Source organism: Sminthopsis crassicaudata, chromosome 1, assembly GCF_048593235.1.
Source record: "Sminthopsis crassicaudata isolate SCR6 chromosome 1, ASM4859323v1, whole genome shotgun sequence".
NCBI lineage: Eukaryota > Metazoa > Chordata > Mammalia > Dasyuromorphia > Dasyuridae > Sminthopsis > Sminthopsis crassicaudata.
The window spans coordinates 716,430,115-716,454,809 of NC_133617.1; the positions used below are offsets into that span (position 1 = coordinate 716,430,115).

At 32.1% G+C, this 24,695-nt stretch overlaps 1 protein-coding gene across 1 annotated transcript in view; it reads right to left on the reverse strand.

Moving 5' to 3' along the window:
• Nucleotides 1-24,695, reverse strand: part of CNTN6 (contactin 6) — a 536,373-nt gene that overhangs the window by 83,898 nt on the left and 427,780 nt on the right. Inside the window, exon 12 of the mRNA XM_074284067.1 lies at nucleotides 1,181-1,308. Within this exon, the coding sequence (XP_074140168.1) occupies nucleotides 1,181-1,308 (128 nt within the window). The remainder of the gene's footprint in view (nucleotides 1-1,180; nucleotides 1,309-24,695) is intronic.

The window sequence follows — 24,695 nt, forward strand, 5'->3', positions numbered from 1 at the left end:
CAAATCAATCTTTAGGAATGGCTGTTTTTTGTTTTTTGTTTGTTTTTTTTTTTTTTCCCCAAAGTGAAGCACACCAGGTAAATTTTGACACATCACATTTCATCAGGTACATTGTGTTCTGTAGACAACAGTTGTCATAATGAAATACCCTTGAGACAAGTTGGCAATGATATTTTCCAGGGACAGAGCTGATGATTGATCTTCTCTGAAAACATTTTAAATGGGCTGATGGAATGATAAAGATAAGCACTTAAAATTCCTATTAACTGAGGAAAAAATGTTTAAAATTAAAAAAAAATGGAATGTCCTAAATGAACAACTTAAACATTTGTGAGCAATTAGCAATTAGCATCTCATACTATTTCAATGAGCTATCCATTTTAGCCATTCAAAGAACCTAATCAACTGAGACAAATGACCATTTCAAGTGAATGAAATAGTGGCTTTATAATATTAACATTCATCAAAGTGAAATATCAAAAACAATGAATGGGGGGGCTAATTATTTCTTCTGGGAATATATGTAAAAACATTTTTATAGAAAGAATAGAATACATTTTGAAATATTTTAAAATTTAGTATATTCTTTTTATCATTTCCATTTACACAAATATAGATGTTTGTGGTAGTAAGAAAAGAGCAATAGACTCATGAATACTAATTTTTTTGGCACACATTTTAATCCTGTTTTGCTTTGAAAGATTTGGTCATTTAAAGTTATATTTTACAGACTCAGCAGTACATTACATTCAGTATGGTTATATTCATGGCCTACATACATAGGTAATTACATTTAAGATGAATGTTTCTGAATTAAATCCCGCTTAACAAATTACACATGAGTTAAATAACTTCATCAACATCTTCATAGCCCAGCACAAGAAGATATTCAAGGAAACTCAAATATTTTGACTAGAAGTTATAAATTTCTGACTAATTAACTTCCAGTGTTGTGTTAAGTTGGTTTTTATATAAAATAATCCTGAAAGATGTTTTATGATGGTACTATTCTTTTCAATTGTAGAGGCATTGATCAACTACCAAGACACAAAACCATGACCCCACTATGAGTGTCCATTTTGCAATATTGCACGTGCAAGGTATTAGGAGCTGTGGCATGGGATCTTTAGATATACACATTCACAAAATAAAAAAAAACCACAAATGAAGTAAATTTTACCTTTTATGACTAGGTTGCCTGAAGTCTTGGCAATGCCAAATTGATTCATGGCTATGCAAGTATATATTCCTGCATCCGACTTGGTTACATTATATATCTTGAGACTGCCATCCTCTAAGATAAAGAACCTAAAAGAGAAATCCACATACACACACACACACACACACACACACACACACACACACACACCACACACACACATACCCACACCCACACACCCACACACACCCACACCACACACACACACACACACACACACACACACACACACACACACACACACATATAATCAATGGAATCAGGGCCATATTATAATCCACATTACAAATCTTTATCTAATAACAAATCTAATCTATTAAATTCTCATGTTCTAATAAACCATAAATCCCCAGTTCTCATATTTTTATAACCCATAAAACCCTCTGATCACATTCTTTTGATGGTTATTAACTTCAGAATGCAAATTTCTCTCTTTCCCCCTAAATGCTGACATTATTATAACACAACTCAAAATGTCAATTTATTATTTTGAATTTTTTTATAAATATGCAATAGAAATTTAACAGTTATAAGCCAATATTGTAGGACAAATAAGGAATGTAACAGTTATATTTCTGAAGAGGTCACAGATTTATTTAATTCATTAGTAAAAATTGATTTCAACTTTGGAGAAATATAATTCTACATTATATTTTGCCTTGGGTTCTATACATGGTGACAATCTTATATGGTCTCAAACACAAAAGTATAGTTAATATTCTTTTAATTCTGACAAATTTAATGGAATGGAGGTATCCCTTGTGGTTCTTTCCTATTCAAAGGGCTTTTCTGGATTGTGGGAAAATCATGCTTCTTTAATGGAAGTTGGACTCATAGTGGAAGATTAAATACTTGAATATGCTAAATTTTTACTGAAAAACTGAAAAATGCCAATCATTCTCTATGTTGTTTCTGCTTTTGACAAAACAATACCTATGGAAGTTTCCTTAGAATTTAACTATCAGTTAGCATCCTGTCTTACTATGCCACTCCGTAATTAGTACAAACTTCAAAATGATAATCATTATAGCAAGGTTGTCCATAATTAGGGCAAACTTAAAAATGATAATCATATATTAAGGTTCCCAAATTTTATGTGAGGAGAAATTAAAACATTTACTCATTTTAAGTTATGCATATTCTCAAGGTTTATATGTATTTTGGAATGAATTAATAGCTCTAAAATATAACTTTTAAAACATTATAGTAATAGCTTTCAGTTATATAAGCAAGTATTTTACATATATTATCTCATTTTATCCTCACAATGGATTTGACTATATATGATTTTATCTACATTTTGCAGAAGAGGAATACAAAATTGATAGAATTCCTAGGACTTGCCAGACTCACAATCCAACATTTCCCTTAGAAAGGATTTATGCCTAAGTGATCCTGACTCTTGATCCAACATTATCCTCTATGTCATGCTGCATCTGAATATTTAATCTTTATAGCAACAAAAATAATGTCAGAAATTATTATTTTAGATGGTAAAGAAAGAATTTAAGTAAATTTGTAATCATATATCTTTTAAGGTATGACAAAATAGCATCTTGTATATTTAAATATATATATGTATATTATTGATATATGTATTTCATGTAATATAGCTAATAGAGTTAATTGCCCACTTTGAAACACTATCACTCTTTCTGCATACTAGAGTAGCAAATGGTGATTTGAGTGAAATCAATTTCTGATTTGAGGTTAATTATCACTGGCTGTGTTCAACTCACTGTCAAGTGAACAGAAGCAGTCACACCTGTATTTGAAGAGCTTAGTGATAGATAACTAGATACAAAAGTCAGACTCTGCAATTTATTGGAGAGTGCCTTTTTTCCTAATTCAGAGGATATAATTAAAGTCACTGTATAATACTAGTTCATTGCAAAGTTTTAATGTAGATTAAAAATTACTGGCATTTTTCATTTCCTACTCTATCATAAAGATTCACTAGTATAAGATAATCTCTTGCTTTACCTTCTATAAATAAATCTTTACTTGTTTGTATTTTAAAGTATGAGAATTTAGTGTTTGCCACATATCCACTTTGTTTTCTCAAACTGCCTATGGGTTTTCTGGGAGTGGAGCAAAGATGGTGAAATAGAGAAAGCACTGAATGATGTCTAAAATTATCTTCTAAATAACTTTAAATTAATATCTCCATAGAATTATGGAATGGCACAGACTACAAAAGACCACAAAATATTCTTGAAGCTCTAGACAAATTAGTAGGTCAGAGAGATCTATGACATGGAGGTACAGGATGGACAAAAGTCCATACAGGTGAAATAGTAGTGATGGTGACCAGCTTAAGGAACTCTCAAACTGAGAGAGACATGAAAAGTAAGGGGAACTGTTGCAGGCCAGAACAAGAACTTGAAACAAAGGATTCTTACAAGGTACTAAGTCAGTGGAATTGAGAGAGACAATAATTATCTAATTTAGCATAGTTCAGTATGATTGATTTAATCCTACAAGGAGATGTTATGGGCCAGAACTTGAAACAATGTACTAAATGGAATTAAAGAGACAACGGTTAAATCTAGTTTAGCATTGATTTAATGCTACAACAAATAATGGTTTCCTAGTGATATAATTATTGGTTTGAACTCAGTGTAAAGCATATAAGCAAGATGCTCTCAGGGCCAGAAAAGTACAAGTGCACTAGAAGCTCTCAGAGGCTGAGACAGATTCATTCCATCTTCCACCTTTGTAGTGTCTGGAGGCTGAAGCACAAACCTTTGGAGTCAGGGAGATTCAGAAGCCAGAGAAGGCAGGCGGGAACTCAAGTTCTCAGAACCAAGGAGAGACATAAGCCTCAAGAAAACTAATCGACCCCCAAGTGAAGGTGATAGGACTTTAAAGGAGACAATAAAGGATTTGGACTTTAACACCTGGCTATATACTTGCATGGTGATTATTCTGAACTGAAACAAAGGCTGCCTACCAAGACCCCAAGAAAACCTCAACAGAGAACATTACATTTTAGAGAGAATATAACAGGGAGCACTATGTTAGCACATGTTAGAGAACCACATGATGTTTGGAAGCTCCATTCTCTATAGCTATATTTAGGTAATAGTTCAAGGGCAGAAAAGAGAGATTTTAGACAGGAGTGAATGGGACAATTTAGAAGCACTGTTGCTTTTGATCACAAGGGAACAGGAGCACTGAAAAGCAATATCATCTTGAGACATAGAAGATCAAAGATTCTTTGGAACAATATTATTTCTGATCCCAAGGGAGAAGGGGCCTTGAGATGTAATAGCGATTGCATTCTCAAAAGATAGGGAGCTCTTCCTTGGTAAGAAATGGTGTTCAGACAAAAAGGATAGTGAATGATGCAACGTCTTCCCAGATCACATCACATTGGAAGTACTGACAACTTTCAATATATCCAGAAATAGCTCTGAAAATAGAAGAACAAAAAATCAAACAAAACAAAGCAAAACAAATAAATAAAAATCCTAAAATTTGAGCAGGGCCTGCCCCAATTCCATTATTCTCCAATATTAAAATCATGGTTCAATATTAATACAAAATTCAAGATCAAGAAATAAGATGGCAAAATGAACACACAACATAAAACACCTGAACACAAAAGGCTACTATTATGACAGGAAACATCCAGAGAGAAAATCAAAAAGAGATAAAACAGTCATATGCCAAACCTCAGCAAAAAAATATGAATTGGGCACAAGTCCTATAAAAATTCTTGGAGCTTAACACAATGATTTTAAAATTCAAATAAGAGGAAAAATAACTAGAGAAATGATAGAAAGGGAAGAAATTAATAATTTTAAGAAGGTAATTAACAATTTGATAAAATAAACACCAGAAATACTGAAGAAAAAATTAAAAATAGAATTTGTCAAGAATGAAGGTACAAACATCATTGAAGAAAATAACTTTTAAAAAGCAGAATTGGCTAAATGGAACAAGATGTTTAAAAAATTCAATCAAAATCAGTCTTAAATATTAGAATTAGGCAGGTGGAAACTAATGTCACATTGCTACATGAAGAATCAAGGAAATATAGTCAAAAAAGTGAAAAAGAAAATGTAAAATATCTCATTTTTAAAAATAACCTGAAAATAGATGAAGATAAAATAATTTCACAATTATGGGAATACAAGAAAGATATGGTAAAAGAGAACTTCTATGCCCCATATTTTAAGAAATTGCTTGTAAAAGTTGCCTTGATATTCTAGAAGTAGAGGGCAAAAAATAGAATTAAAAGCACTCTAATCATCATTTAAAAGAGATCCTAAAATTAAATTTTCTCTTAATAATATAGCTAATAAGGTCTGAAATCTAAGGGAAAGTACATGAAATAGAAAAATGCTTCAAATACCCAGGTAATCACAGTGAGAATCACACACACACACACACACATAGATTGAGAACTGACAGCTAATATGTAAAAATACTTACAATCATATATTCTGGAAGCAGAGGAGATGTCATTCCAATGAAGAATAAACTGAACTGAATATAATACTTCAAGGAAACAAAGAATATTTAATGAAATAAAGGACTTTCAAGTTTCCTGAGAAAAAGAACAAGAGTGGATACAAATTTTGCTCTGAAATAGAGGGTTTAAGAGAAATATAAAAAAGTGAAAATAAAAGAAAAATCAAGAATCAACCAGTTTACATGAAATGTGGTTTCTATGAAATTTATCATTAGGACAGTTAGAAAAATTACACATTGAGGGAGAGGAATAGAGTGAATTAATTTCATTGAAATAATGTAAAAAATGGATAGAAAAAGGAGGACTACTCTGGAAGAAGAGATAAGACAGAAGAAGGGGAACATTATCTCGAATAAAAGGAGTATACAAAAAAAAAAGTTTTTACTGTGGAAGAGAACATAGTATGAATGGGGGAATCTCACTCATTTCTAAATTGGTCCAAAGAGTGAATACACAGACACACACATACACACACATACACACACACATGCACGCACACACACACAAACCAGATAAATATAGAGAGACTCAATTGATAGTATAAATCTATCTCACCTAACAGGGAAATAGAAGGGAAATGAGATAATAGAAATAAGGGATGGGAGTGATATGAGTGAAACTGAATAAAAGCAATTAATGGTCAGAAACAAAGAAAAAATAATTTAAAGAAAACAGGAAGAAAAGAAAGAAAGAAAGAAAGAAAGAAAGAGAGGGGGGACAAGGAAATAATATGAAGGTAAATCCACAATTACTAATCAGTTGTGAATCTAAGTAGGATGACCTCAAACATCAAATGGAAGCAGATACAAAACTGAACAAGAAACCAGGATTCAACAACAATGTTGTTTACAAGAATCACACTTGAACAGTTAGACATACACTGCTAAAATAAGTAACTACAGCAAAATTGTTTTGTGCTTAATCTGAAATGGGGATAAAAAGTAGGTGTAGCAAAACAAAAATAGAACTAATTAAAAGGGACATGCAGAGAAACTACGTCTTGGTAAAAGAAAATATAAATAATGATATATCTTAAATACAAAGCATATATGACATAGCATCCAAATTATTAAGGTAAAATTTAAGAAAATTATAGGAGAAAACTGACAGTATTCAAAATATCAATTTTCCCATTTCAGAGCAAGATATATCTAACCAGAGAATGATTAAAAAAGAATCAAAAAGATAATGGAATCTGAAAAGTTAAATATAGATCTCTGAGAATTGAATGGAAATAAAAAGGAATATACCTTTTTTTAGTTTTAAATTACCTTTATAAACTTTAACCATAGTTTTGGGCATAAAACAATCACAATAAAATTCAGAAAAAACAAATATATTAAAAACACACATTTAAGGTAACAATGCAATAAAATTCATCTAATAAAACTTGGGGTCATGGGTGGTGGTGAAGGAATACAGCCAGATATCACAATGGATACAGCACTAGTAACTGCAGTCAGGAGAACCCTGAGTTCAAATTCAGCTTCAAAGACTTAATAATTCCTACGTGTGTGACTCTGGGGAAGTCACAACCTCATTTGCTTCTCTGAATGATAATAATATCAATAATAATAATAATAATAATAATAATATAAAAATAAAGGGCTGTGCAATCATAGATTGAAAGTTAATTCTGATGATATAGCAGAGTAGGTCAGAAATTTTAAGTTGCTAGGTTTCCTCTATAAACAGACATAAAATTACTATGAAATTAACATAGAACAGTGAAAATGAGAGGACCTCAGAAATACTCCAATATTGAGGCTTGGTCTTAGTGAAGTATAAACTTCTCTAAGCTAACTAACTTCATTGAATCAGCAAATATTGGGCCTTAAGGGAAGCAGACTAGGCCTCAAGAAATTTCACTCATGAACTTTGCCTCAAAAAATTTTATCTGAAAATAATAGATGGCTAAGTTGGGGAATATTGCATAATTGTTTTTGAAAGTCAGTTCTAACATTGCTGACCAGAAGTGATTCCTGGTTGTGACTGTGGATTAAGAGGAGGGAGCACAAACCCATAAAGTGTAGTATGCCAGAGAGCAAGAAAAAATCAGGTCAGCATGGCTTAGGGAAGAAGAGAGAAACATCAGCTTGAGCTCCTGGATAGAATTCAAAAAACAATAATTAGAAGGAGCTGAAACCTAGGACAACATTATCCACTTGGCTAATTCTTAGCAGTTTAATATTATTATTAAATTTTAATCCACTTGGAATTCAAATTTGATAATAATATTAAGTTGTGAAGAAGAAAATTAGAAAAATTAAAAAAAAAAATGAGTGACCAAAGGAAAAAGAACTCAATCATTGATAGTTACTTAGGTATAAAAGATCTGAGTTCGTAATCAGAGGAAGATACTGAAGTTAAAATAAGCTAATCCTACTCTAAAAAAGTAATGTTAAGAGTCAAGCCCAAAAATAAATTTTGATAGAACTCACAAACAATTACAAAAAAAAAAAAAAAAAAAAAAAAAAAAAAAAAAAAAGATTGAAGGAAAATTAGAAAAAAAAATAAAAGCAAAACAAGAATTTGGAAAATAAAGCTAAGGAAAAGAATAACACTTTGAAAATCAGAATTGAGAAAGTAAAATTGAACTATAGGACACCAAGTTATAATATTAGATCCTCTCAAGATGTCTCAGAAGGACAATTATTTTACTTCTTTATTTTCACTTCTCTTTATTCATTTCATGGTGATTTTATCTGTATGTAGGAAATCTAGAGACCTGAAATTACTGATATATTTTGCCATCTTCCTAGAATTAACTTTTAATTTATGATTCCACAATTTTATAGTTATTTATTTATTTGCTGAGACCATTGGGATTAAGTGACTTGCCAAGAGTTGCACAGCTAGGAAGTGTTAAGTGCCTGAGGCTAAATTTGAACTCAAGAACTGACTTCAGGGTGTGTGTTCTATCCATTGCACCAACTAGCTGCCCCCAACTCTTTATTTTTAAAATTATCATTATTATATTATTTTGTGACACAATTGGCATTAAGTGTTTTGCCCAGAGTCACACATAGAAAAACAATTGATCTGGAGAATAGATAAAAAAGACATATCAGAATTGTCAGACTATCTAAATGTTAAGATCAAAAAAATAAGCTGAATGACAGTATTATAAGGAATTATTTTTTTTAAAAGTGCCCTGTTTTAGAGAAAGGTAAAGTAGAAATAGAAAAAATATATATTCTCTATATAGATATAGATATAGATATAGATAGATAATTACCTGAAAGAGATGCAAGGAAGCACAGTTATGTTTTTATCTTATGACAGGCATGTCATAACCAAGTTTCAAAATTCTCAGGTTAAAGAGAAAGTAATTTAAGCAAGAACAACAAAAAATGCTTTGAAAAAATCATGATTTTACAAGAGCTTGTAGCTTTATAACAATAAGACCATAACTTGAAGCACTATATTTTGAAGAACAAATATTATTTTGACACCTAAACCAAAGTGATTAAAAATAAACAAAAAAACTACATACAATTTTTAATGATTATTGATGTTAATATTTTAAATAAAATAATAGAAAAAAGATTTCAGAAGTAAATGACAAACATCAGGCATTATGATCAGAAAGGGTTCATACTAGGAGAGCAGGAGTGAGATAATATTAGATATAATTTACCATATCAATAAGAAAGACAGCAAAAATCACATAATTATATAAAGACTCCACTAGGATGCATAGGAATCAATGATGCTTTTTAAAAATGATAAGTATTTTTGTGGCAGCCCTCTTTGTAATGTCCAGAAACTGGAAACTGAGTGGATGCCTATCAATTTGAGAATGGCTGAATAAATTGTGGTATATGAATGTTGTGGAATATTATTGTTTTGAAAGAAATGACCAGCAGGATGATTTCAGAAATGCCTGGAGAGGCTTACATGCGCTGATGTTGAGTGAAGTGAGACCAGGAGATCATTATATACTTCAACAACAATACTATATGATGATCAGTTCTGATGGATGTGGACATGTTCAACAATGAGATGAACCAAATAAGCTCCATTTGTTCAATAATAAATAGAACCAGCTATACCCAGTGAAGAACTCTGGGAAATGAGTTTGAACTACTATATAGCATTCCCAATTCTTTTATTTTTGTCCCCCTGCATTTTTGATTTCCTTCACAGGTTAATTTTACATTATGTCAAAGTCCAATTCTTGTATAGCAAAATAACTATGAATATGTATACATATATTGTATTTCACATATACTTCAACATATTTAACATGTATTGGCCTACCTCTCATCTGGGGAAGAGGTGGGGGGAAGGAGGGGAAAAATTGGAGCAAGAAGTTTTGCAATTGTCAGGGCTGAAAAATTACCCATGTATATATTTTGTAAATAAAAATAATAATAAAAAAATAAATGATATGTATAACATATATGAAACCATTAGCACATGTTATTTTTATCAGGGAACAACTTTAAAATTTCAGAATAATATCAGAGTTGAAAAAATGTATCAATTATAGCCATTATTTTTCAATACTATACTAAAATGCTAGCTTATATTAATAATAAGAAAGAAAATGAAGGAATAAAAATAGACAATGAGGAATACAAAACTATCATTCTTTGAAGATAATATGCAATTTTATACTTACAGAAAACTAGAATATTAACTAAAAACTAGTTGATTTTTCTGTTGTTGTTTGCTTGCATTTTGTTTTCTTATCCAGTTTTTTCTTTCTTGATTTTTTTTTTGTGATGCAAGATAACTCTGTGTGTGTGTGTGTGTGTGTATGTGTGTGTGTGTGTGTGTAAGCTGGATTTAACATATGTTTTCACACATTTAACATGTATTAAATTATCTGCCATCTAGGTGAGGGAATGGGGTAAAGGAAGGAACATTGTGAGTCATGAGATTTTGCAAGGGTCTTTGTTGAAAAATTACCCAGGCATATGTTTTATAAATAAAAACCTTTAATAAAATAGTCATAAAAACTAGTTGAAATAGTTAATATCTTATCAAAGTTTTAAGATATTAAACTGCTTATTTATTAACTTAGGCAGAACAACGATTTTACCTAAATTAATTATTCAGTGTTCTACTAGTTAAAACTACCAATTTTTTTTCACATTAAAAATAAACAATAATGAAACTTATTTGTTAAATCAAAGGTCAAAAACATCAATGGAAACAATAGAGAAAAAGTAAAGTATGGTGATCTCATGATAGTAGATTTCTAATTATATCACAAAGTAGTAATCATCAAAATCATGTATTACCTGTAAAAAATATAATGTTGAAGCAATAGAATTATTGAGGCACAAATTTCATTATAGTAAATGAACATAGTAAATCTAGAATATGATAAACCTAAAGATCCAAACTTTTGAAACAAAAAATATTTTACAATTTAAAAAAATCACCACTGCTAAGAAATGAGCAGAAGCAGAACATAGTACACAGTAATAGTAATATTGTTAAGAATGATCAACTATAAAAGAATATAATTCAGACAGTGATTTAAGAGAATTCCAAAATAACCATGATGCAAAATTCCATCCTATCTCCAGAGAGAGAACTTATGAAATTTGAATGCAGATTGAAGTATACTTCAACAGAATATCTTTTATCTTTTTGTCTCTGTTTTCAATTTAAATATGACTAACATAGAAAAAAGGTTTACATGATGTCACATGTACAATCAAAGTAAAATTCTTTGTCTTCTCAAGCAGGGATAAAGGCAGGAGGAAGAGAGGAAACTTAGAATTCAAAAATACTTTTAAAAGTATGTTAATTTTATAAGTATTTGGGTAAAATTTAGTACATGTATCCAATTGCATATCATATCAGTAAATGAACAAAGGAATTTGAACTACAGAAATAGATGAACAAATAGATACAAATTTTTATTTTCACTTCCAATAGATGCTATTCTTTTGTATATAGTAAGCAATATGTCCATTTAGCCCATTGTTGCGAATCCTGATATTAATTGAGTGTCAGAACATTAGTTCATAAATATCCACTTTTCTTTAATAAAATAAGTTGAATTTAAAACATAATTTACGAATAATGTTCCACAGAAGTACCATTGTAGAACCAAATACTTATAAATAGTTCTTTGATAAAAATCCATGATTTAAAATGTGAATTTTCCATCTATTATTGCATGTTACAATCCCTTGTATGTGTGGAATTACTATAGTCAAAACTTTTATTGGAATAGTGTTCAATATACTGATTGTCATAGACAAATAATAATCATTGTTTATTCTTCTGATTATGAGTCATTAATCTGAGTTGTAGAAAATTATTACAATAATTCTTAAAGCACATTTGAAAAAATAAATTCCTTGTGATATTTTTATATTTTAATTTATTTTATTTAAATTTATATTACTAGACATATTTTAGGTCAACTATATTTCATAATGTGTTCCTTCAAAAAATGTTCTTTCACAATTTTCCACATGAATAGCCACTTCCTGGATATATAAATGTCTTGAGAACAATTCATGAATTTAAAAAATATATTTGCCATTGTGCTAAATATTTGAGACATATAGAAAACCAAAGCTCAGTTCCTGACCTTAAGTACCTCATATATTTTAATAAGTAGAAAATGTTTAAGTAAACATGAAGAAAAGAGAGATGAAAAATGCATGTAAAAGACATCCCCAATGAGAAAAAAAATATTAAAATCAATTAGAGGAGTTTCCTTTGGTAATGGAGGTAAAGAATAGCCATTTTGTCATAATGCTAGTCAATGGAAATTAATGGAGTGTGAAGAAAGGTCTTGTTTTCTAGGTGTTTATAATATAATTTTGGGTGGAATGGGAAGGATTGAACAACATAACTAAGTAAAAATAGTGTAAGAATTGCAGACTGTGAAAAACACATGGGTTATGTTTTCAAAAAATTCCTGGGGGAATATCAGAATGTCAGTTTATTTTTCACTGGGGGAGGGTAAAGAGATATGAAGGAAAGAAAAACAGAGCAAGTGAAACTTTTGGAGAAATGCTTCTTGGTTTGTGACTTGAAGGAAGAGATTTCAAAGGAGAATCAGAGAAAAAGTCAAATTTAGGCCTAAAGGACATGCAGCAATAACCAGGACAGAAAGACAGTAGAGGACAACATGAAAAAAGAAAACGAAGTAGATACTAGAGCATCCCCAGAACACAACATAGATAAAAGAGGTCACTATGACCAATGTTACATTGAATGTTGAATGTTAAATTAGAGCCATATGTTAGAGTACTAAAATGATATAATTACTCTTACTGATGAAAGGAGAGAAAATTGAAATAAATATCAAGTATATTCACTAAAGTGAATGCTATTACTTATTACTTTCATTTGTTTATTTTATTTCATATGCAAACTTGAATATGCTATTTGCTGGATAAGACAGAAATAGCCATGATGAGAAACCTTTTTGTCTACTAAATATCATAAAGTTTCAAAATTTCTTCTTACTTTTTGCACTTGTGTTAAAGTGAAGAGAAGAGATAGAAAAGAGTTTAGACTCTCTATGTTGAATTAATTTAGACTGGACTAAATTATATAATTATAGAGATGGAAAGAACCATAAGATTTATTTTAGAAAATCACTCTCATTTTACATTTAAAGAAAATAAGGCACAGATAAGTTAACTGATTTTGCAAAAGTTAAACAAGTAGTGCCAGATTACAAACCTGGATGCTCTTTCCAAATCCAATACTGATTCCTCTGCACTGAGCTGCTTACATTAAATGGTTTAATTAAAGGATAACCAAGAAAGTGAGATGACAAATTCTAAAGGTGTCACTTAACAAAATATGTATAAAGACTACATTCCTGTGGATTATTAAATAGTTACTAAACAAACTAACTAGGGAGCAATTCCTACAACAATTTACTAGAAAATTTTAATTATTTAGTAACTTCAAAAAAAAAAGAGAAAAGTTTCTTTTCAAACCGGATTTTTGAATATGACATAATAAATACAGCATTTGAAATATAAACATTGATATTAATACAAAATTAAAATACCTTTTCCTCTTAATATGTACTTCTCTGGCAGTAAAATGTGAACTATCAGGGGCAAAGTTAAGACAGTGGAAAGGACACACATTTCTTTCTGACCTCTCACAACTCTCAGACTAATTTGCAAATTCAGCCTCTGGATTACCTCTGGACCTCTGGACCGGCAGAAACAGCGAATATCAGGAGTGCAACAAATTACCCAGTAGAAGATAATTTTGAAGATCACCAGAAAAGTTCTGTTTTATGAGGCACAGGGGAAGGTGGGCCAAGTTAAAGCAGGAGAAGCAGAGAAACCACTGCAGGCTGTGCAGACCAAGGGTGAAGGGAGCTCAGTGTGGCAGAGAATCTACAGACAGGAATCTACCACAATGATGGCTACTCTGCCCTGGTTGCAGGCCAATAGACAACAGAGAAATTATAAAACATCCAATGCAAACACAAAAGACAAATAGTGAACCCCCAAGTGACAGAAACTTAGGGGACCTGGCCATGCCCACTCAGTGCCTGGAGTGAGTCAACATAGACTCAAGAATGCTGCAGAAAGTTGTATAGAAAGCTGCTGCTTGTAGAGGAAGCTTGAAAAAACCTCCCCGCCCTAAAAGCAGACCTTAACTTTTTTTAAAAAATGAGTAAAACCAAGAGAACCTACATACTATTTTTCATGAAATAATCGAAGAGAACTTCCCAGATGCCATAGAATCAGAAGGTAAAATAACCATTAAAAGAATTCATCCAACACCTCTTGAAAGAGACCCCAAAGTTAAAGCCCCAAGGAATATCATGGCTAAATTTCAGAACTATTGGACGAAGGGAAAATATTACAAGCAGCCAGGAAAAATAATTCAAATACTGAGGAGTGACAATAAGGATTACTCAAGATCTAATAGCTTTCACCTTAAAAGATTGTAGGGCCTGGAAGCTGATATTCCTAAAAGCAAAGGAATTTGGAATGCAGCCAAAGATAAATTACCTACCAAAGTGAATATTTTTTTTCAGGGAAGAAGATGGACATTTAATGAAACAGGTGAATTCCATTTATTTCTGATGAAAAGATCAGAGCTGAACAGAAAATTTGACCTCTAAATATAGAACTCAAGAGAAGGATAAAAAAAATCAAAAGAAAAGAACTCTTGAGAATGCACCACTCATGGATATACATAGAAAGTGCATGTATAATTTGGTTTTAATGTTATAATATAAAAAAGAAACTAGAGGTGGAAAGGGAGATACATCAGAAATAGGGGGAATGGAGGTAAAATGAGGGAAAATCCATGCTCCAAGGCAAAGAAAAATTACTATAATTGAGAGAAAGAAAGAAGGAGGATGAACATTATGTGAATCTTACTCTCATCAGATTTGACTCAAAGAGAAAATATTAGATATTTGGTTGCACAGAGAGAATTCTCTCACCTTATAGAAAAGTGGAATGGAGAAGTATAATGGTCTGAAACTGAGCAAATGCACTGAGATTCAGACAAGCAAGCACTTAAGGCTAATTATCAATTGGACAATACTCTATTAGCATTTGCTTGGAGAATGACCTGTCCCACCTTCCTGTGCTGGCTCCATCTGTGGGTGTATACAGTGAATGAAAGGAGGCAAGGGAGGGTGGGGTAGAAGAAGTGGGATCATTCTTTGTCAGTGGGAAGAAATGAGAAAGGAGGTGTGGAGATTCCTATATCTGTTCCTCTGACTGCAACCCCAAAAGACCAAGAATAAAGACTTTTGCTTATCCTGACTCCGGCTGATTCTAAGGTAACCAGGGTACTAACGTGGTCATTACAGAGAAGGTGAAAAAAGAAGGCTAAATAGAATGGAAAACAGAAATAGTAGGGGAAAGGTATAAGAAAGGGGGAGAGACACTAAACAGGGAGGGCTACTTCTAGTGCCCATAAGTGAAATGCAGGGAAGAAGAGAAAGAGGAAAAGAAAAGAGAAAAGTATAATTTGAGGTTAATAAGATGGTAGGAAATACAGAATTAGTAGTTTTAACCATAAATGTAACTGGGATGAACTCTCCCTTAAAGCAGAAGCAGATAGCGATTGGTTTAAAAGATAGAATCCTACAAAATGTTGTTTACAAGAAAGATATTTAAAGCAGAGTGATACATACAGAGTAAAGGTAAAAGGCAGGAACAGAATCTATTATGCTTCAGGAGAAATAAAAAAGCAGGAGTAGCCATCTTGATTTCAGATAAAGCAAAAACAAAAATTGATCTATTTTTTTTAAAGGAAGGAAATTATAGCTTGCTAAAGGGTACTATAGATACTGAAGCAATATCAATACTAAACATATATGCATCAAGTGGTATGGCATCTAAATTCCTAAGGGAGAAGTTAAAAGAACTGCAAAACAGAAATAGACAGCAAAACTATACTATTGAGGGATGTCAATGTTGCTCTCTCAGAACTAGATAAATAAAATCACAAAATAAATAAGAAAAAGAATTAAAATGGTAAATATAATCTAGAAAAAAAAATTAGGTATGCTAGATCTTTGGAGAAAATTGAATAAAAACAGAAAGTAGTACACTGTATCCTCTGGAGTCCATGGAGCCTATACAAAAATTGACCATATATTAGGAAATAAAAACCTCAAAATCAAATACATAAAGGCAAAAATAATAAATGCACTTTTCCAGGTCACCATGCAATAAAAATTACATTCAATAAAATGCCAGGGAAAAATAGACCACAAAGTAATTGGAAACTAAATAATCTCATTCTAAAGAATGAATAGGTGAAGCAGCAAATTATAGATTTAATAATTTTTTCCAAGAGAATGACAATAATGCGACAACATACCAAAAATTTTGAGATGCAGCCAAAGTGGTAATAAGGAGAAATTTTATATCTCTAGATGTTTACTTCCATAAAATAGAGAAAGAGAAAATCAATGAATTGAACTTGCAAATAAAAAAGCTAGAAAAAGAACAAATTAAAAACCTGAAATTCTAAAAATAAAAGGAGAGATTAATAAAAACCATTGGATTAATAAGTAAAACTAACTGTTGGTTTTATGAAAAAAAATAGATAAAACTTTAATGAATTAGATTAGAAATAGGAACAAGGAAAATCAAATTGTTAGTCTCAAAAATGAAAAAGGAGAACTTTTCACCAAGGAAGAGGAAATTAGAGCAATAATTAGGACTTAGTTTGCCCAAATTTATGCCAATAAATTTGACAACCTAATTGAAATGGAAGAATACCTAAACAATATAGATTACCCAGATTAACAAAGGAGGAAGTAAATTGCTTTAATAGACCTATTTCAGAAAAAGAAAGAGAATAAGCTCCTAATCCATTCCCTAAGAAAAAAAAATCCCCAGCACCAAATGGATTTACATATGGATTCTACCATACATTTAAAGAACAATTAACTTAAATACTCTACAAACTATTTGAAAAAAAAAATGGGAAATGAAGAACTGCTACCAAATTCCCTTTATGACACAGACATGGTACTGACACCTAAACTAGATAGGATGAAAACAGAGAAAGAAAATTATGGACAAATCTCCCTAATGGATCTTGATGCAAAAATTTTAAATAAAATATTAGCAAAGAGATTACAGAAAACCATTCCCATAATTATACACCACAACCAAGTAGGATTTATACCAGGAATGCAGGCTGGAACAATCTTAGTAAAACTATTAGTATAATTCAGCATATCAATAATTAAATTATCAAAAACTAGGATTATCTCAATCAATGCAGAAAAAGCATTTGATAAAATTTAACACACATTACTGTTAAAAACACTAGAGAGTATAAGAATAAATAGAGTTTTCCTTAAAATAGTCAGTAGCATTTATGTATAATCATCATATGTATAAAGAAGTTTTACAATCTAGTGACACACTATACCATTCCCATTAAGATAAGGGGTGAAACAAGTTTGGTCACTATCACCATTCCTATTCAATATTATATTATAAATACTACCTTTAGCAATAAGAGAAGAAAAAGAGATTAAAAGAATTAGAGTAGATAATAAGGAAACTAAATTATCACTTTTTACAAATGATATGATGGTATACTTAAAGAACCCTAAAGAATGAAGTAGAAAAGTTTTAGAATAAATCCACAGGGGCGGAGCCAAGATGGTGGAGAAGATACATGTGAATTTTTAAGATCCTTTCTTCCCTCAATACCAACTAGTTAAATCAGCCTCAAAAATAACGCTGGACTGATAAAAACCATTAGAAGCAAAACTTACCAGCTGAAGAGATTCTGGAATTTTGACAGAAAAGGTCGCTTTTGAGGGGAAGAAAAAAAAGATCAGCACAGATTGTGCCAAATGGGCTGGTGAGAACTCTGGGATCAGAGAAGCCACTGAGATATAAGAATCTGGCATAGGCTGATAGCTCTACTCTGCTTATAAATAGCAGATCGGAAGAGAAATCAAAGTCACATTAAAGCAATAGCCAGAAAATATAATCACCCCAAATTGGAAGTGACCTAACAGATCTCAACAAGGCTGCGAAGCCATCTGCTGCTGTCTGGGGCTTTTCCTTGGGGCAGTAAAGAACCTGAACAGCAGGGGAAACAGCTTGGGTCAGCCTCTAATCCACATAGTGCAGGGCTCAGCCTGAGGCAGTAGAATTCTTCCTTTAGTGAAATTCCAGCAGCAGAGGAACTCCCACAGCAGCGGAAGTTCACACCAGGGACAGTGCTTTCTGGGCAGACACTTCTGGTCTGAACACAGGGACTTTTTGCATGAGCTGCTAATATTGACAGCCCTACAGGAGGCTTTGGGTGGTTTTTGTGAAGCTTTTATTGTTCAGTCTCTAGTCTCAAGGCAGTTGGTAGGCTACACAGCAAAGGTCCTTCACTGGGCACTCCTCTCAACGCAGCTGTGCTAACCATCTCTAAGTCACTTTTGGGGGGAGGGGAACTCTCTCCCAGAGTTCTCTTAGTCCAGACACAGGATAGCAGCAACCTATCCCCATCTGGGAGGAAACTGATAAATTTCTTACCTAAAGGGCAAACCCCTCACAGATTGTTAACAACGAGTAAGAAGCTGAAGAGAACAATTGACATCTTCAATATAGAGAAAGAGTGGGTATCCAACCCCGAGGAGGTTAATGGCAGAGAATCTCCAGATAACACTGTAAAGGGGAATGACACCTGCCCCCCATCACATAACACTCTCCAAGAAGAGACTATTAAAAAGTTAAGAGAGTTTGAAGAAAATTGGGGAAAGGAAAGAGAAGCTATGATAGAGAATAACAGCGTCTTGAAATTTGAGTTGGAAAAAATAAAGAATTCACAGGACATGAAGGCAAACAAAATTTGGGAATTAGAAAAGGTTAAAAAATCACAGGAAAGTAGGATTTCTGAATTGAAAAATATAAAAAATTCCCAAGAAAGTAGGATTTGTGATTTGGAAAAAGAAAATAAATCAATAAAAAAAATAGTGAAATGGAAAAAAAATACAAAAGAGCAAAATAATTAATTTTAAAACTGAATTGGATATATACAAAAAGAACTAAAAAATGTGAATCAAGAAAATAGCTCATTAAAAATCAGGACTGAACAAATAGAAATGAATTATTCATTGAGAAATCAAGAATCAGTCAAACAAAACAAAAAAAAAATATGAAAAGCTGGAGAATAACATCAAATACTTACTGGGAAAATGTATAGACCTGGAAAACAGATCTAGGAAAAATAATATAAGGATCATTTGACTTCCCAAAAATTATGATGAAAAAAAGACCCTAGATTCTATTTTACAGGAAATCATTAAAGTGAACTGTTCAGAGATAATAGAAACAGAAGGGAAAATAGGCATTGAAAGAATTCATCAAACACCTTCTGAAAAAGATCCTAAAAAAAGAACTCCATGGAACATTGTGGCTAAGATGCAGAACTATCAAACAAAGAAAAAAAGTATTACAAGCAGCTAGGAAAAAACAATTCAAATATCAAAGTGCCACAATAAGGGTCACTCAAGATCTGGATGCCTCCATATTAAAGAATTGAAGGGCCTGGAACATGATATTACAAAAGGCAAAAGAACTAGGACTGCAAAAAAGAAGAAACTACCCAGCCAAGTTTAGCATTTTCTTCCATGGAAGAAGATGGGCATTTAATGAAACAGAGGAATTTCATTTGTTTCTAAGAAAAAAAAAAATAAAACAGACTTAAACAAAAGATTGGATCTACATCCACAAGACAAAGGAGAAGTAGAAAAAGGTTAAAAGAACTCAACTTGAGTTGCTGTTGAGTTACTGATATAACATAAAAAAGGAAGTAGTAAAGGGAAGGGAATAGTATCAGTAAAAGGTAAAGAAGAGTTAAAAAGAGGGAAACTACATCCCAGGAAGAGGCACAGAAAATCTACCACATCTGAAGGAATTTAGAGAGGAGGAGAAACATTGTATGAATCTTACTCTCATCAGAGTAGGCTCAAAGAGTAAATAATTGACATATGTGTTTTTCAGAAAATTCTCTCTCACCTCATTATAAGGGGGGAGAGGAAAAAGGAAAAGAAAAATGGGAATAAAAGAAGGGTACTAGAAAGGGGAAGGGACTTAAAAGGAGGAGGAAGTATACTAAAAAGGGAGGGATGTGCATCACAAGTGGGGTCCATAAATTAAATTCTGGGGAAGGGGTTCAGGGGGGACAAGGGGAAAAAAGCATAGTCAAGGGATAATATGATGGCAGGAAATACAGAATTAGTCATTTTAACTGTAAATGTGAATGGGATGAATTCTCCCATTAAATGGAGGAAGATAGCAGACTGGATCAAAAGTCAGAACCCTACAATATATTGTTTACAGGAAACACACGTAAAGCAGGGAGATACATACAGAGTAAAGGAAAAAGGTTGGAGCAGAATCTATTATGCTTCAGGTAAAGCCAAAAAAGCAGGAGTATCCATCCTTATCTCAGATCAAGCAAAAGCAGAATTTGATCTAATTGAAAGAGATAAGGAAGGAAAATATATCCTGCTAAAAGGTAGAATAGACAATGAAGTCATATCAATACTAATCATATATGTACCAAGTGGTATAGCATCTAACTTCTTAAAGGAGAGGTTAAGAGAGTTGCAAGAAGAAATAGACAGCATAACCATAATAGTGGGAGATTTCAACCTTGAACTCTCAGAATTAGATAAATCAAGCCACAAAACAAGTAAGAAAGAAATTAAAGAGGTAAATAGAATATTAGAAAAACTAGGTATGATAGACCTTTGGAGAAAACTGAATGGTGATAGAAAGGAGTATGCTTTCTTCTCAGCAATTCATGGAACCTATACAAAAATTGACCATATATTGGGACATAAAGATCTCAAAAATTAAATGTAGGAAGGCAGAAATAATAAATGCCTTCTTCTCAGATCACAATGCAATAAAAATACATTCAAAAAGAAGTTAGGGGTAAATAGAACAAAAAGTAATTGGAAACTGAATAATATTATCTTAAAGAATGACTGGGTGAAAAAGCAAATTATAGAAACAATTAATACTTTCACCGAAGATAATGACAACTATGAGACATGATACCAAAATTTGTGGGATGCAGCTAAAGTGATAATAAGGGGAGATTTTATATCTTTAGAGGCTTATTTGAATAAAATAGAGAGAGAAGATCAATAAATTGGGCCTGCAATTTAAAAAGCTAGAAAAAGACCAAATTAAAAACCCCCAACCAAAAACTAAACTTGAAATTCTAAAATTAAAAGGAGAAATCAATAATATTGAACGTAAAAAAACAAACAAACAAACAAACAAAAAAAAAACTATTGAATTAATAAATAAAACCAAGAGTTGGTTTTATGAAAAAGCCAACAAAATAGATAAACTTTTGGTTAATCCTATCAGAAAAAGGAAAGAGGAAAATCAAATTGTTAGTCTTAAAAATGAAAAGGGGGATCTTTCCACCAATGAAGAGGAAATTAGAGAAATAATAAGGAGTTACCTTGCCCAACTTTATGCCAATAAATTTGATAACTTAAGTGAAATGGATAACTACCTCCATAAATATAGGTTTCCTAGATTAACAGAGAAGGAGATAAATTACTTAAATAGTCCCATTTCAGAAAAAGAAATAGAACAAGCTATTAATCAACTTCCCAGGAAAAAATCCCCAGGACCAGATGGATTTACATGTGAATTCTACCAAACATTTAAAGAACAATTAGCCCCAATGTTATATAAATTATTTGATAAAATAGGGGATGAAGGAGTCCTACCAAATTCCTTTTATGACACAGACATGGTACTAATACCTAAACCAGGTAGATTGAAAACTGAAAAAGAAAAGTATAGACAAATCTCCTTAATGAATATTGATGCTAAAATCTTAAATAAGATATTACCAAAAAGACTTCAGAAAATTATCCCCAGGATAATACACCATGATCAAGCAGGATTTATACTAGGAATGCAGGGTTGGTTTAATATTAGGAAAACTATTAGTATAATTGACCATATTAATAATCAAATGAATAAAAACCATATGATCATCTCAATAGATGCAGAAAAAGCATTTGATAAAATTCAACATCCATTCCTACTAAAAACGCCTGAGAGTATAGGAATAAATGGGCTATTCCTTAAAATAGTCAGGAGCATATATTTAAGACCGTCAGTAAGCATAATATATAATGGAAATAAACTGGAACCCTTCCCAGTAAGATCAGGAGTGAAACAAGGTTGCCCAATATCACCATTACTATTCAATATTGTATTAGAAATGCTAGCCTCAGCAATAAGAGTCGAGAAAGAGATTCAAGGAATAAGAGTAGGTAATGAGGAAATCAAACTGTCACTCTTTGCAGATGATATGATGGTATACTTGGAGAACCACAGAGATTTTAATAAAAATTTATTAGAAATAATTCACAACTTTAGCAAAGTTGCTGGACACAAAATAAACCCACATAAATCCTCATCATTTTTATACATCACCAACAAAATGCAACAGCAAGAGATATAAAGAGAAATTCCATTCAAAACAAATGTTGAGAGTATAAAATATTTGGGAATCCATCTACCAAAGAAAAGTCAGGAATTATATGAGCAAAATTACAAATCACTTGCCACAAAAATAAATTCAGATTTAAATAATTGGAAAGACATTCAGTGCTCATGAAGAGGCCGAGCGAATATAACAAAAATGACAATACTCCCCAAACTAATCTATTTATTTAGTGCTATACCAATCAGACTCCCAAGAAACTATTTTAATGACCTAGAAAAAATAACAACAAAATTCATATGGAAGAATAAAAGGTCAAGAATTTCAAGAGAATTAATGAAAAAAAAAAAAGTCAGATGAAGCTGGTCAGGCTGTACGTGATCTAAAGCTATATTATAAAGCAGCACTCACAAAAACCATTTGGTACTGGCTAAAAAATAGACTAATTGATCAGTGGAAGAGATTAGGTACACAGGCCAAATAAGGTACAATTATAGCAGTCTAGTGTTTGACAAACCCAAAGATACCACCATTTGTGACAAGAATTCATTATTTGAAGAAAAAAAAAAAACTGTTGAGAAAACTGGAAATTAGTATGGCAGAAATTAGATATGGATCCACACATAACATCATATACCAAGATAAGATCAAAATGGGTACATGATTTAAGCATAAAGAATGAGATTATAAATAGATTAGAGGAACAGAGGATAATCTACATCTCAGACCTATGGAGGAGGAAGGAATTTATGACCAAAGGACAACTAGAGATCACTATTGATCACAAAATCGAAGATTTTCCCCACCCTGAGGCTGGGGTTAAGTGACTTGCCCAGGGACACACATCTAGGAAGTATTAAGTGTCTGAAACCAGATTTGAACTCGGGTCCTCCAGAATTCAAAGCTGGTGCTCTATCCACTGTGCCACCTAGCTGCCTCCTTAAAATAGAAGATTTTGATTACATCAAATTAAAAAGCTTTTGTACAAACAAAACTAAAGCAAACAAGATTAGAAGGGAAGTAACAAATTGGGAAAATATTTTTACAGTTAAAGGTTCTGATAAAGGCCTCATTTCCAAAATATATAGATAACTGACCCTAATTTATAAGAAATCAAACCATTCTCCAGTTGATAAATGGTTAAAGGGTATGAACAGACAATTTTCAGATGATGAAATTGAAACTATACCCACTCATATGAAAGAGCATTCCAAATCACTATTGATCAGAGAAATGCAAATTAAGACACCTCTGAGATACCACTACACACCTGTCAGATTGGCTAAGATAACAGGAACAAATAATGATGAATGTTGGAGGGGCTGTGGGAAAACTGGGACACTGATACATTGCTGATGGAGTTGTGAAAGAATCCAACCACTCTGGAGAGCAATTTGGAACTATGCCCAAAAAGTTATCAAACAGTGCATATCCTTTGATCCAGCAGTGCTACTACTGTGCTTATATGCCAAGAAAATACTAAAGAAGGGAAAGGGACCTGTATGTGCCAAAATGTTTGTGGCAGCCCTTTTTGTAGTGGCTAGAAACTGGAAAATGAATGGATATCTATCAATTGGAGACTGGTTGGGTAAATTATGGTATATGAATATTATGGAATATTATTGTTCTGTAAGAAATGACCAGCAGGATTTATACAGAGAGATTTGGAGAGACTTCTATGAACTGATGCTGAGTGAAATGAGCAGAACCAGAAAATCACTATACACTTCAACTACAATAGTGTATGAAGATATATTCTGATGGAAGTGGATATCTTCACATAAAGAAGATCCAACTCACTTCCAGTTGATCAATAATGGACAGAACAACTACACCCAGAGAAGGAATACTGGGAATTGAATGTAAACTGTTATCACTACTGTCTTTCTACCCAGGTTATTTATACCTTCGGAATCCAATTCTTCAAGTGCAATTCTTAAAATTGGATTTACACACATATATTGTATCTAGGTTATACTGTAACACATTAAATATGTATGGGATTGCCTGTCATTTACGGGAGGGAGTAGAAGAAGGGAGGGGAAAATTTGGAAAAATGAATAA